This window comes from Sinohyriopsis cumingii, chromosome 11 (genome assembly GCF_028554795.1).
Source record: "Sinohyriopsis cumingii isolate HCF-2022 chromosome 11, ASM2855479v2, whole genome shotgun sequence".
Lineage (NCBI taxonomy): Eukaryota > Metazoa > Mollusca > Bivalvia > Unionida > Unionidae > Sinohyriopsis > Sinohyriopsis cumingii.
The window spans coordinates 113,280,605-113,296,384 of NC_142971.1; the positions used below are offsets into that span (position 1 = coordinate 113,280,605).

A 15,780-nucleotide genomic window follows, 5' to 3' on the forward strand; every position below is an offset into this window, starting at 1 on the left:
CTGGACTATTGTAACTCAGTTCTGTCTGGTTCATTTCCATCTCTGCTCCAGAAACTTCAAAAAGTTCAAAACACAGCTGCTCGGATCATACTTGAGTATACGGTCAGAGCACATCTCCCCGCTGCTCTGTACCCTACACTGACTATCCATTGGATCCAAAATCAAACACAAAATTTGTTCTCTGTACTACGTTTCACTGATGGATTCTAGTCCAACATACCTATCTGACCTCACCGATGTGTACACACCAGCAAGATACTTACGTTCCTCTTCTGACAATCGTATACTCATTATTCCCACTATGTAAACAAAGTCATATGGACAGCGTTCTTTTGCATACCAGGGCCCAGCAACGTGGAATGAATTGGCCACTGAACTTAGACACAAAGAAACAGTGATCACATTCAAGAAGGCTCTTAAAACTCACTTATTTTCGACTGCAAGAACAAACTTAAAGACTTAATAATGTTTCCTACCTTAAATATTCTCAGCATGTTTTTTGTTTTTTAATTTCATGGTGTTTATTTTTGTAATCATATCATTATATGTTTTTTTTTATCTTACAGGTGTTGTCTAATGTTGTAAAGCGCATAGAGCTTCTAAAGATTAGGCGCTATACAAAGTCTTCATTATTATTATTATTATTATTATTATTTCTCTTGATAAAATTAACCATTGATCTGTCAGTATTAAAACTAAGGCATCCAAACTGTTTGAGAAATCATTTGAGACCCAATTAGCAACATTTTGTTAGAACATTTTCTTTTAAAGTAAACATTTGGATACTTTCGACAAGGCCATAGATGCAAGACAGTTCTGTTACGTTTACTTGAAGAATAGGGTAAAGCTCTTCATGAAAACAAATATGTAGCTGCAGTTCTGATCTATCCACGGCTTTTGATATTTTTATTTGCAAGTTAAGGACTAAGGTATGTCAGATAGCTCAGCTGGATTCTTACTGAGCTATCTATCAAATCGAAAGTAGCAAATTAAGTTGCAGGGTGCAAAATGTTTCAAGCACTAGCTGTGGGTTAAAAGAGATTCAGTATGAAGCCTGTACTAAACATAAGCAGCGCTGTCATAAACTGTGAAGAAATTGTTCAACGGTCATTGACTATCAACTGCAATTCGATTGACACAAAAAAAAGTCTCTGGAGGAAATCTTGAAGCCAACTATCTATCTTCAAACATATTGGCCAGAGCCTAACTAGACTCAGCAAACTGGTAATCTTATATACATTTGTATACATTTATTCTTTCCAGTTTCAATTTCTGTGTCCTAGTATGGGAATTCTGCAGTGACAAGAACACTACCAAACTTGAATAAGTGTAAGAGTGTCCTCTGAGATTTGTGTATGATGACTGCCCAAGCAGCTATCATTAACTCTTACTTTGGATAAAAATGCCAACCCTAAAGGTGCGAAGACGTCAGGTTATTGCTCTAGAGACATTAAAAATTCTGAGTAAGCGTTTTCCCGACTGTTTTGGGTAATTTAATACGTTTCCAACAAATGCAGTTTTAGATATTAACATATATTAGACGCCCCAAGACTTAAAACCTCAAATTTTGGCAACAAGTAATTTAAATATACAGTTGCCATTATATGGAATGATTTAAGTAATTTAAATATACAGTTGCCATTATATGGATGATTTAATTAATTTAAATAAACAATTGCTATTCTATGGGATGATTTAAGTAATTTGAATATACAATTGCTATTCTATGGGATGATTTAAGTAATTTAAATATACAGTTGCCATTCTATGGGATGATTTAAGTAATTTAAATATACAATTGCTATTCTATGGGATGATTTAAGTAATTTAAATATACAATTGCTATTCTATGGGATGATTTAAGTAATTTAAATATACAATTGCCATTCTATGGATGATTTAAGTAATTTAAATAAACAATTGCTATTCTATGGGATGATTTAAGTAATTTAAATATACAATTGCTATTCTATGGGATGATTTAAGTAATTTAAATATACAATTGCCATTCTATGGATGATTTAAGTAATTTAAATAAACAATTGCTATTCTATGGGATGATTTAAGTAATTTAAATATACAATTGCTATTCTGTGGGATGATTTAATTAATTTAAATATACAATTGCTATTCTATGGATGATTTAAGTAATTTAAATATACAATTGCCATTCTATGGGATGATTTAAGTAATTTAAATATACAATTGCCATTCTATGGGATGAGCTACCAAATGCCTCCAGAGAGAACTTGCATTTTAATTCATAAGATTATTGATAATATCATGGAATAATAAAGATTGTAAATGTAATATATGCAAATAATAACTTCCGACATGATGACGACGGTAAATGTTTTACCATTTTTTGTTTATCTCTCCTAGTCTTATGTACTGTCAAGTGCCCATCTGTTAACTCCTTTCTCTTTAAATAAGGTATAAGATGCATTGCAACATGCTTTTAGTCCTAATTCGGTGCTTCTGCACTTAAGTTAAATTTAGATTTTTACCAATCATTATTTTTTTGTAATTTTATCATAAATTGTGGTTTTATTTATCCAGATACTAAATTCATTTTTAATCACTGCCTTTTTAAATTCTTTTTTAAAATTCTTTGCTTGCTCATTATTAAAGATATTTTTTTTGTCTAGTTGTATCTATGCATTATGCTGTGTTGGTAAGTCTACGAAATCATGCTTTTTAACGAATCTATTGTTATGGTAATGTTGGTAAAAAGAACCTCAGTAGAGCTTATGTTGAAATGGTGTTTAATCCATACATACCCTAAATAAATGTTATCTTTATGATACTCTATACTTTTTTTTTTTGGGGGGGGGGGAGTTCTCGCTTATTTGATCTTCTCAGGCCAGTACAGGAGTTCCCCCTGCCCTACTTGTATGGTTGCCAAAGCTGAATTTCATTTTTGTTGTTATTGTATGTGTTGCTATCTATCTATCTATCTATCTATCTATCTATCTATCTATCTATCTATATATATATATATATATATATATATATATATATATATATATATATATATATATATATATATATATATATATATATATATATATATATATACTGTTTTGCATATATTTTAGTATTTTTTTAAATTTTCTGATTTGTTAGATTTTAATAATTTTTTAAAATTATAATTCTAGGTATTCGCCATCTTCAAGAAGATAGTTCTGCTTCCTGCGTTTCTTTTTTCTCTCGTTTTGCTTTTTTTCTTTCATATTGTTTTCTTGTCCTTTCCCTTTTTCTGTCAGTGTTTGGTTCTCTTTTCCTCTTTCAGATTGTATTCTATACGCTCTAAACGTTTATTCAAATCGCAAAGGAGTCAATGAGAACACAGTAAATACTACGATTTTTTATAGGGTAATGGTAGGTACTGGCCTACTTAAAAAAACCCACTAATGTACAGTAACAGACAGTGATGTGGTTATGATTTACAATGGAACACTGCTGTAATCAATAACAATGATAAAGCTCAGCAATAAAATGTGAAATATGTAAGCTCATAGAAAAATCTGGGCTCTACGTTCAACTTAGAACAGTAGTCTCCAACCTTTTCAAGTGTGAGTGCTTCTTAACTTCCACAAATTTTATGGACCCCGACATGCTAATGTTTGTATCTTTAAGCTACGTCAGTTGAGAAATACATAATCACAAACATCTATTATGAAGTCAGTAATCACTGTAAATAAATTCACATGTTAATTATCACAATAACAACTACATATATTTGAAAACTAGTGTATGTGCGAGACATACTTAGTTTATCTATTCGCGGAAACCTTAGAATAAAAAAACATCTGCGGCCCACAGTACGGGTTCCGCGGCCCACAGTTTGGGAACAACTGACCTAGAAGAACCAACAAGAGAGAGGCCTGCCGACACGAATAGTAACAAGGATTTTTCAAAATCCAATGAAAATGTTCACTTCCGTTTGTTGTTTTGCTGTTCTCAACAATTATTTTTTAAATGTCTTTTTGTGTAAAATGATCAACATTCACCCAGTGATAGCAATATTGAAATACAATATTGGTTATTTACTATGTAAGTATAGATTTAGGGCTAAACTTTATTGTATCTCCAGTAAACGAACAATAAGGTCTAGTTAATACTGAATAAACTAATATTTTTGTTGTTAAATCACACAGTTTTATATTTAAATTTAAAATTGGTCAAAACCGGACATTATGAGAGGAGCTATTGGTTAAATAAAAAAATATTTATAAAGTTTCTTCTTCTCCTATTCACAATGAACCAAAAGTGTGAACAATGTTTTAATGGTCTGTCTTGTCCATAAAATCCATGCAGGGATTTATTGCAACAGTATCAATAAACATCAATACGTCTATTTGATATAAAATTTGATAACTGATGTTAGGAATCTATGGTCATAAACAAAGTAACAGAAAGAAGCAAGACCAACAAGTATTGTAAAACTTAACGACTAATTTAATGTGTGTGTGTGTGTGTGTGTGTGTGTGTGTCACGTTGTGGGGAAAATTTGCAAATAATTCATGTTTCATGCATACACACATATTTTCTTATAGTTAATTCATAGTATGAGCACCTGGAATAATGTCAATACGTATCATGTAAGATTTCGACTTTAGACCGATTCTAGACAAAGAAACTGCCTGTATGTTATTTAATCATTACGCAACGCCCCGTTCGTAGTTAAATTCGAACGAAATTCTTCTACCAGGTAGAGACTCCTTTTTTTTTTTTGTTTTGCACTCAGCCAGTGATGTTACGACCAGCTGGGAGCAAGGTAGGGCTTTGGTAAACAGAAACCCGAGATTCACAGGTAAGTGATACCTTAGCCTAGGACAGTTTTGAAAGAGACTAGACCGTATCCAATCGAAACTGAGAGATTCGAATCTAGAGCGGATTCTCATTAAGCAATTTGTTCGGACTAAGTTCATTTTACCGCTAGGACATGATTTGAACGTCGCTAGACGCGGATCATAGAGAAGCTGGGAGACATTAGACTGTACTCCGAGTGCCGAAGTTGTGCGGTCTTTAAAACGATGGAAGGAATGCTAGTGAAATTCTAAGTTTGGATTTCGAACAAAGGCTTCTTGAGGTAACTTATATTCTCCCGAATTTATCTCACTTTCATAACTAGGTGTTGTAAGACTTGATACGTTATTATGTACATTTAATTCATTAGAAATGGAATCTTCCATGTCTAGCTGAATTATCAACATATCGTAACGTAGAGTATAGCAAAATTGTAACATGCAAGATTAACGTACGTAGATTGTTGGAGTTTGTAATGTACTATGTTGTGTCGTAATGAATAACTGAATTTATTATTGAATTGTGTTAGAACGTGTGCTGGCTTTATTAGTATATGAATATATAGATTGTGAGTTTATGCAGAGTTAGTCATTGTTGGACTTGTGCACATATAATTTGGTTTTTGTATATTGGTATGTCTTCTATAATTCGTAGGATAGTAAATGCGTGTGATTATTGTTGTTGATGATAGTTAACTATATCTAGAAGTTAACAATTAGGGATGTATATGCATGTATCAGAAATCGGTGATAATATTGTTATTGTTATAGCACAATTATTATAGCACAAAGCTTGTATGGAATATTTAGATGTGAGTGCGTGAGTTGACCTGATAATCTATCTATTCGCCATTATTCTGATGAAAGGTCGGTGAGAGTGTAATTAATTCTCCTGAGATTAGAGCAAGGAGACCAGATTATACGTCCCTTCTAATTCCACATGTACAGGAAGCCATTCAGGGTGGTTGTGAGAGGCAACACGCGAGGATAGGAGAGAGGGGAGACACGTGGAAAGCACGTGGAAGGTCTCTTTTGACGTAAGCAGTTGGGCAGAGGCGCATTGCCGGAAGGAACACGTGGAAAAGAGTACCGGAAGTGTCGGAAGGACGGATCCGGAAGTGCCAGGGAAGCACGTAGTCCAGGGTACCGGGAGTATCAAAAGAGAAACAAGAGGCGGACAGATGAGTAACATATTCAACACCGAAGGGAAACATTCTCAGTTAGGACTTTAATTGCATATGATAATAGTAATTGGCAACTGTGAATTGGTCATTGTTTATATTTATCCGAAAGAAATCGCGATTGAGAAATTTGTCAAAGAAATAGTTGAATACATTTGATATATATTATTAAATTGTTATACCTTTCACCTTGAGGTTTTATACACCTAGACCGTCGGCATTGTTAACTGGGGGCTCAGAGCTATTTAAATTTTAACTGTATATCAATACATTAGGCGACGTCATCCAGACTACCCCTGGAACTCATTCGGATTAATCGATATTTTTGAAATTGATAGAACATTTAGGACTTTAGGGTTTTATTCACCATACTGTAAATTATTTTTAAATCTTTTGCTTTGTATTTTAGGGAAATAAATAACAGGTTCAATTATACAGACTTTGTTGGTTGTTGCTCTTTCTTGCTACTTATTTTAAGACCATAGAGTTGTAACAATATTCAGTGAAAAAGTGTACTTTTATAGCTTTTCAACAAACTCTCTTCATAGAAATGCACTAAAAGGAGTTAACAACCCCTTTACGTTTACCCATTATAGGTTTTGTAATTCTATCCAACTTACGGGTGTGAAACTTAATTCTTTACCTCTGTGATTCATTCAGGTTTTGGTTCAATTTTAATCATTTGTTGTGCATAATTCATGGTGTTTTAAGAAGATTTGTCGCAACCAAAGCTGGAACTTTGAAACAAAACTTGCTTTTGAAATAAAAGGCTCGCTCAGGCGGAAAGTAATGTAATAGTTTCTACTGGAGATAAATAATAAAATAATGGTAGTCTCTCGAGTCGAGGAAGACAAGTTGTGCGATCTCATTCAACGGTGGACGCGCATGTGGCTCCTGAGTCCAAATTCCGATGCATACAGGCGGTTGCAGGTGGGGCATGGGACACCAGTGGTTGGTGGTACTTGTGATACAGTTCTGTGACGTCTCTCCCGAGTTTCAGCAAGACGCTGGCGGCGGTCATACTCAAAGGTGGAACAGGCTTTTCTGGTCAGCGCTCGCCAATGGCTTCTGTCTAAGGCAGCGAGCTCGAGCTGGCGGGGTTGGAGGTCTGTCCATTTGATGTTCATCTTGAGGTTGTCTTTGTACCTCTTATGAGGGCGGCCTTGGTTTCGGTTTCCCTGGGCTAGCTCGCCATAGAACAACTGCTTTGGGATTCTGCTTTGATCCATGCGAATGACATGGCCAGTCCAACGAAGCTGGGCCTGGATTAGTTTGGCTTCGATGCTTGTTGTGTTGGCTCTGTCAAGGACTTCCTGGTTGGTGATTCGGTCCTGCCACTTGATCCGCATAATGGATCTCAGGGAGCGCTGGTGGAATTGTTCCAACTGACTGATATGTCTTCGGTAGAGTGTCCACGTTTCACAGCCATACAAGAGAGACGTGAGGACAACTGCATTGTACACTTTCATCTTTGTTGACAGGCGTATGTCCTTGTGCTCCAAACCTTGGTTCGAAGTCGTCCGAGTGCTTGACTGGCTTTTTGGATCCTCGCAGTGATTTCTTTGTCCAGGGAGCCGTCACAAGATATTGTGCTGCCAAGGTATTTGAACCTGTCCACATTCTTCAGCTGCGTGTCGCCAATGGTAATACAGGGTTGTGAGGGGACAGTGTTTGGGACGGGCTGGAAGAGGACTTCTGTCTTTCCTAGGCTGATTGTGAGTCCAAATAAGTTGGAGGCTTCAGAAAATCTGTCTATGATTGCCTGTAGGTGAGTCTCTTCATGGGCCATGAGGGCACAGTCATCTGCAAAGAGTGCTTCAATGATGAGTCTTTCTAGCGTCTTTGTTTTTGCAGCTAGGCGACGGAGATCAAACACTGATCCATCCAGGCGATACCTAATGTAGATGCCAATGTCAAGGTCACGGATGGCATGGAACAGTACCTGTGCGAGGAAGAGGTTGAAGAGTATCGGAGCAAGTACGCAACCCTGTTTGACACCATTAGATATTGGGAATTTCTCAGAGGGTTCACCGTCTGAGAGGATCTCTCCAGTCATGTCAACGTGGAGGAGCCGAATGAGGTTGGTAAACTTCTGAGGACAACCAAGTTTCTTGAGTACTAGCCACAGTGCGTCTCTGTTGACTGTATGAAAAGCCTTTGTCAGGTCCACGAAGACAGCATACATATTCATGTTCTGCTCAAGGCACTTCTCTTGGACTTGTCTCACTGCGAAGATCATGTCAATGGTGCTGCGGTCTGGGCGAAAACCACACTGAGACTCGGGGAGGTTATCTTCTGACACTGCCGTAATAAGCCTGTTGAGGATGATGCGAGCGAGTATTTTGCCAGCTATGGACAGCAGGGAGATGCCTCTGTAGTTACTGCAGTCCGCACGTGTGCCTTTATTTTTATAGACGGTCATGATTGATGCGTCCCTGAGGTCGTTTGGCATCTCTTCTTCCGTCCAGATGCTGATTAGCACATCGTGGAATCCCTCTAGAGTCTGTTCACTGAGAGCCTTGTACACCTCCGCTGGGATACCTTCCTTTCCAGGTGCCCTGCCACAGTTAATTTGTTTAATGGCCTCGTCAACTCCTCCATTGTTGGTGGAATAGCCAGTTGGTCGTGCGTTGGCTGCTGGGGTATTTGGTCAAGAACAGATTGGCTGACCGATGAGGACATGTTTAGGAGCTGACTAAAGTGTTCTTTCCATCTTTCCTTAATGCCATTCTTGTCCTTTATTAGTGTAATGCCATCTGCAGCGAGCAAGGGCGCAGAACTGGACTTTGCATGGCTGAAGATTGACCTGATGACGTTATATAACTCTTTGGAGTTGTTAGTGTCAGCATAGCTTTGCACTTCATCAGCTTTCTTTTCCCACCAATGGTCATGCATCTTGCGGATTTCCCTCTGAGCCTCAGCTTGACAGAATTTGAAGCGGTCTTTTTTGTTGATGGAGTTTGTGTCATTCTGCCAGTCCATGAATGCTTTGTTCTTTCTGGCGAGCAGATCTTCAATGGCATCGTTGTTCTCGTGAACCAGTCTTGATGGATTCGCTTCTTTGGGCTCAGGGTCGCCATAGCTGTGTCTCTTATCGTGTCCCTGAGCTTGTTCCATTTTTCGGACGCATTTCCACGTATCAGTCCGTTTGTTGAGAGCTTGTCATCTAGTCTCTTCTGGAAATTGAGCTTGGTGGAAGGCTGCTGAAGTTTGACTATGTTGAAGGCTGTGCGCACAAGTTTAGGGCGTCTTAGGTGATGAGGGGCAATGTGCAGCTGTAGGGTAGTTCGGACAAGTCTGTGGTCTGTCCAGCATTCTGCTCCTCGCATGGCCTTGGTGATGAGGACATCCTTGGCATCACGCTGGCGGACTATTACATAGTCGATTAAGTGCTATTGGCGAGATCTGGGGTGCATTCAGGTGTTCTTGTGTTTGTTCGCCATTCTGAACACTGAGTTTGTGATTAAGAGGTTAAATTCTGCGCATTTGCTGAGTAGGTGCAGGCCGTTGTTGTTCATTCTGCCGACACCGTGTTTGCCAAGCACACCTTTCCATCGACCATAATCACAGCCAACACGGGCATTGAAGTCCCCCAGTAGTATGATCTTGTCGTCAGCTGCAACTGAGCTAAGTACAGAGCTGAGGTCGGTATAGAACTGCTCGATGGCTTCTGCTGCACTCGATAGGGTAGGGGCGTAGGCACTGATGATTGTTGCATGGCGTTTGTGGCTGATAGGTATTCGCAATTTCATTAGCCTCTCATTGATACCAGCAGGCATTTCCGGAAGCTGCTTCAGAAGACATGATTTGATAGCCAGGCCGACTCCATGGATCCTGTCCTCATTTTGGGCTTTTCCTTTCCAGAAGAATGTGTAGCCGCTTGCTAGCTCAGTAAGAGGACCCTCCTCTGCGAACCTGGTTTCAGTCAAGGCTGCAATGTCAATATTGTAGCGTGAAAGCTCCTTAGCAACTAGAGCTGTTCTCCTGTGTGGTCTTGCTACGTTCTCTTTGTCCATGAGAGTACGGATGTTCCATGCTCCAATAATAAATTGTTTTCTTTGATTATTTCGACCGCGGATATGGATGATCTTGCCAGCCGCGGCATGCTGGCCAGATATTTTAGGGCAAGCTTTTTTTAGGCCACCTTTTCTAGGCCTCTCCCTATTCAGGGTGAGCAGCGCCGTCCTGAAAAGTTCTGCTCAGTCGCCCCTGGATGCTGCCGAACTGTTCTGCTGCCCTGGGTGCAGAGCAAAACGACCACTTGTCCAAGGGCCGCCTACGTGCAGGTCTCTGACTACAACTCCCAGTGGTCATCTCCACCTGTTGCGTCGCCAGTCGCCCATCGCCGTAGGACTTTGGTAGGTGCAGGTAAGGAACAATGAGTGTGATGATGAGGATGAATGATAGGTGCACAACATAACCTGTGCGTGAAGGAGATTAAAGTGAAACAGCCTTTGCACAGAGACAGCCTCACTCTCTCGGCCTTGGTAGTTAGAACTCAGTGGTACGAAGATTCGTCACGGCTGGGGACTACTTCGGCTGCGTTGGATGGCTATGACGTCTTCCGTGCCTTGTCATACCCTGCGCTCTCCACAAAACGTTTGCAGATTCGCCTTCGTGGCCGTTGGATCACTCAGTTGATCTCTTCCGCCCAGTCTGCCGAAACTGGCTTTGCATGCAAGGATAGGCAAGCTCCCAAGTCACCGAGGGTTTTTTGAGGCCCGTCGGCTACCCTCTACCTGGTTTAGCCGGCCAGTCGAAGCCGTTGCCCGTGGTGTGGCTCTTTTCTACTGGAGATATATAATGTTAAACGTTCTCCCAAGATTTAACGTAGCGGGCGAAGGTGATGGAGTGTCAGTAAAGATTTTGGAGATGAGACAACCTTTAATCCTTCAAGAACATATTTTGCTTGAAACATGGGGATAGCAACTGCTTTTATAGGGTGGTATCCAGAGGCATGAAATATATGTTCATGAAATATAATACCAACTTTTAAGATTACTAAGCCACTTTTGAACGCACGGAACATAATTTAGTATGTGACAAATATCACAAGAATTTATTGATTTAATTAATGTCACGATGTTTTTGACAAGTTAGTACATAGACCTTGTAATAGTGCATGCATAGATTGTTTATACTCTGAACAGGCTGCTACGCATGCCTTGGTGCCGTTTAAACGAGCCTCGTGCGTTATTACTGCCTTGAGCGGTCCTGCAGTGCTGGGGATGGGACATTCAAGACGGGGTCCATATTCCCAGATTTTATTTTTACACTGGGGAGGGGCCATTTCTGATTTTTGGTTGCACGGGGCCAACAATTTTGCCTTTTAGATTAAATTTCCCACCAACACTGAATAACAATTTTGTTTTATTACACTATTAACTAGAAAATATAGTTCGTAAAAATATCATTGTAACTAGGCAGCCTGGTCTGACCGTAATGTGGACACAGTGAACAGTGTCAAACGCAAACAGATTTTAGTTTCATTCTAATCATTTCGATCCCATTTGCACGAAAATATTAACAACCAGTTTAAGCCCATAATATGTGGAAACCGAGTGGCCAAGTTTGAGCTCGAAAGTGCGAGGAATATGATTCATTGGGACATAAATTAGGGTTGAAAAAAATCATTTAAATCTCTAACATAAATAAGTACAGGTATGGGAATGGAAGCTAACACATTAACACAAACAAACCGTAATCTGCTGAATATGACGATTCCAATGAAACAGCTGAGACAACAACTAATACATGAAAAAGGTATATACAATTATGGTGCGTCGAAACAAGTTAAGAACTCCCACTATTACTAGCCTCTGGACCTATTAAAAGAAAGGGGTAACTGTGGTGGGGAGAAACAATATTAGTGTGCACGTGTTTACCAGTCCTTGGACCCGCACCCTAACGAAAGTGATTTATTAAGCGTGCACAGTGTATGCAGTACACGCGACGAGTTACGTGGGTAGGAAACAGCCAAGGAACAAGGCAGCATGATATATGGGCATGTGCTGACATAGAACTTTGCATAGAAATGTGAAATAGACGGAACACAATCAGGAGGTCATACATATTCGGAACGGTGTAAAACGGCTTTTGTGAATAGAGTGCCATTACACCACCACCAACAACAAAGCACAGACATGAAAAGCAAAATAAAGATCATCATTTCAACATTCACGATTTCGTACCAACTATACAACAAATGCAAAATATGAATTATACAGAGAAAAGAATTAATAGAATGCAAGCATTATCAAGCTATGTACTACAAGATCATTACGAAGATTTTGTTGTTCCGATTAAAGTGTTTAGTATTAGGAATTGACGAAACATTCAGTTTGGGAGGGATGTCTTTGGCTGCTACTGTTCTAAAAGATAATACGCTAACAAGATCTAATACCGGAGAATTGTCCTTTTTCTTGTGACTATCGTGGCGGTCGTTACGTTATTCATTTTTCTTTCTCTCATACCTATGTACAGTATTGTGAATTCCATCCCAAATAATCTTAAATGTCCTATCACAATTTCCAAGAATATCCAAAGTTCCAAATGAATTCCAATAGTCGTGAATCCCCGATATGCTAGTAGTCTTGAATATCCTAACGTACAAGCAGTCTTGAATGTGCTGATATATCAGTGCTGTAATCCTAAATATCTTTGAATGAATTCACACATCCAGAAAGTAGTGTTTTCGTCCAAAAGGTCAATGAGTACTCTGTAATTCCAAAGAATAATAAAAAATTCCTCTCGAATTATATCTAAACACAAACTGTAACCATATTAGATTCTCAGTGAATGATCATACGACATGAACGAAAATATTTGATAAACCACTCACTATATCTATCTATCTATCTATCTATCTATCTATCTATCTATCTATCTATATATATATATATATATATATATATATATATATATATATATATATATATATATATATATATATATATATATATATATATATATATAATTTATTTTCACTTGACCACGATTCAACTGCCCGCCCTGCAATTTCGCAGATTTGAATAATTTCTAATGGAAACCTCAATCAAATTGCAACAAAATTTGCTTATAGAACCTTCTAAGCTTGTAAACAAGGCTAGGTCTTGAACTCAAACATCTGTAGACATCTTACTGTATAATTTACAATAGTGACAAAATCCCAAACCTCTCCACTTACGTATGGACAACAGCCAAATATACACTATGAATTAAATATACATAACAATATAAGATCATTCGAGTTCTGGTGATGTAGAGATTCTTAAAAACAATTCTTTCCATAAATTTTCAAACATTGTTCAGTAATTACATAGGCATGTAATCTGAATTATCAGTTGCACATTTCTTTGGATACACTGGCATTACTTTCGCGGTTTTCCATAAGAAAGGAAACTTTTCTAATAAGGAAATTGTTGAATAGAATACTGGATGGATTAACTATTGAGGTTTAGAGATCGAAAACGTTTCTTTCTTTGACAGTATGATGCATAACTTTCCAATAATATTTAAAGTTTACACCGAATCAATCTTCCCCAAGTTACGAATACATTTTTTTGTTGCTCATTTTCTGGTTATTGATTTTGTTAGGTATTATTTTTGTATTTTCCCAATGACTTTGATTATTACTATTAATAGCTATTATTTTTCGCGCGGTCGGTTGCTTTTCCTGCTTGTTCAGCGTATTGTGTATATACCACCATTTGTTACTCATCCGATTAATTACTGTGCGAAATGGTACACATTCTCCAGCAAACTGAATTTGCCATGAAGTGAAAGTTGCAACGGAACCAATGATTTCAGCACATCACCCAAGCTAAACTGTCCAGTCTATACCTGCTATAAGATAATACAGTGTATTATCCGCTTTATTATAAAGAATTACGTCTTTCGCATAACCGGGGTGGAGGGAGAAACATTCGTAATGCAGCCGAGTAATAAAGTAGGAGGCATTGTGCATCAACCGAGATTATTTTCCAGATTGAAAACCATTCTTATTCGCAGGTATATTGTTGTTGTTGTAGGGTTTAACGCAATTTTCAGCACACAGTAGGCTATACATGGCGGCCAGTATTAATGGTGGAGGAAGAACCCGGGAAAACCCCGGAAAGAACCACCGACCCACGAGAAGCTACTGGCAACCTTTCTCACATACCCACACTGGCTGAATCCGAGACTCGAACCCACGCAGACAGAGATGGCAGTGATCCGTAACGGAGAGCGCTTTAGACCACTCGGCCACTCGGGGCCCCATTTGTAGGTATAACAATGGAATCTGAGTTGCAGAGCTATCATGAGACAGTTGGTCGGTTATGTTAATATTTTTCATATCATTAAACATCATACCTCTCTAAAACCTTTGAATTCAGCACTGTCCTCATTGAACCACCAATGTTTATAATGTTATCACAGACACTGAATCCACGCTTAATGTTGACATTCAATGAGTCACAGAAGTGTGACGACGCAGAAAGAGAACGGTATATTGCAAGAAACATATATTTCATACCTTTTACACGTATTTCTATCCCTATCTCTTTAAAGTTACGCATCAGCGGCTCGGTACATGGTTGGAAAATAAAATTTTATGACATATAGACCATTACACCTACATGCGATTTGGTCGATCACGCACGACTGGTTTAAGATAAATTGATAACTTAAAATCATCGTAAGTAATGTTATCATCCTGATGAGTCTCTGTAAGTGCAATAATGTCAAAATCATCAAAATATTTGGCGACGAAATATAATTTATGGCGAATATATCTAATATATAAATGTATAACGGATATATCCATTGATGACGTAAGTGGGGTACTGCAGATGTAGGCATTACAGTATTCGCACACCGTCCTGTTAGCGTGGACCCCGACCGATTTTAAAAACAAAAAGCATTAAGCATATAAAAATTGAACATTCATCAATATATAATTTCTAACCTGATTGACGTCGGGGTTCCATAATACTGTAAACTTATTGCCGTTTCAAATTAAAGGGAAGTTCTCGAATTTAAACAAGCAGGCATATTGCTCACTGTCCATTCCGATTACTAGAACGGTTCATTTCAGTACAAACTTTGTCGTCTGCGTTTAATATTTGCGAATCTAATTTTAATATTTTCAAAATAAATGAAACATACAATGAAGGAACTCTTCTATATATTCTATACATGTGATAAAAGAGAAGTAACTCCTAATAAGAGAAGTAACTCCTAAATAAGAGAACTAACTCCTAAATAAGGAAAGTAACTCCTAAATAAGGGAAGTAACTCCTAAATTTGTCGAATTAAGTGGATTATTAAAGACTGAACAACATCACATCAATTGTTTAAGAACATAGACTCGCATATGCAAAATGCAAAATTAAGTCACCTGTGTTACTAAAGAAACTCCGATTTGATTTAAAACACCAAAATGTTGACATATTAGCCCCCGCTCCCCTCTACAATCAGGTTAAAAATGATAAATTGTGAATGAAATAAGTTTTGTGCATTTTTCATATCTTTGGTGCTCTCTGTTTTAAAAGCCGTAGCGGGTTACAAACAAACTGGAATGTGTGTGAATACTGTAAATGAAACTGAATCTGATACCGAATCTGAGTTTGGATTCACCTGATGATGTAAGAACTAGAAACATCCATAATGCAAAGGAACATATTTTTGAACACTAGATACGTATAATTATTAAAATGTTTACACAACTGTGAAATTTATACGTGAAAGACAGCATAACTCATTAACTCGAAAGGAAAATATGTTAAACTGGAATATATTTAGGGTGA

The 15,780-nt window shown here is 38.0% G+C and overlaps 1 protein-coding gene across 1 annotated transcript; it reads right to left on the bottom strand.

Annotated features, from left to right (window-relative positions):
• Nucleotides 1-9,408: 9,408 nt before the first annotated feature.
• Nucleotides 9,409-10,008, bottom strand: LOC149789440 (protein CFDP2-like). The gene has a single exon (XM_089973604.1). It carries the CDS (start codon nucleotides 10,006-10,008, stop codon nucleotides 9,409-9,411), a length of 600 nt encoding a protein of 199 aa, XP_089829730.1.
• Between the last annotated feature and the right edge of the window lie 5,772 nt (nucleotides 10,009-15,780).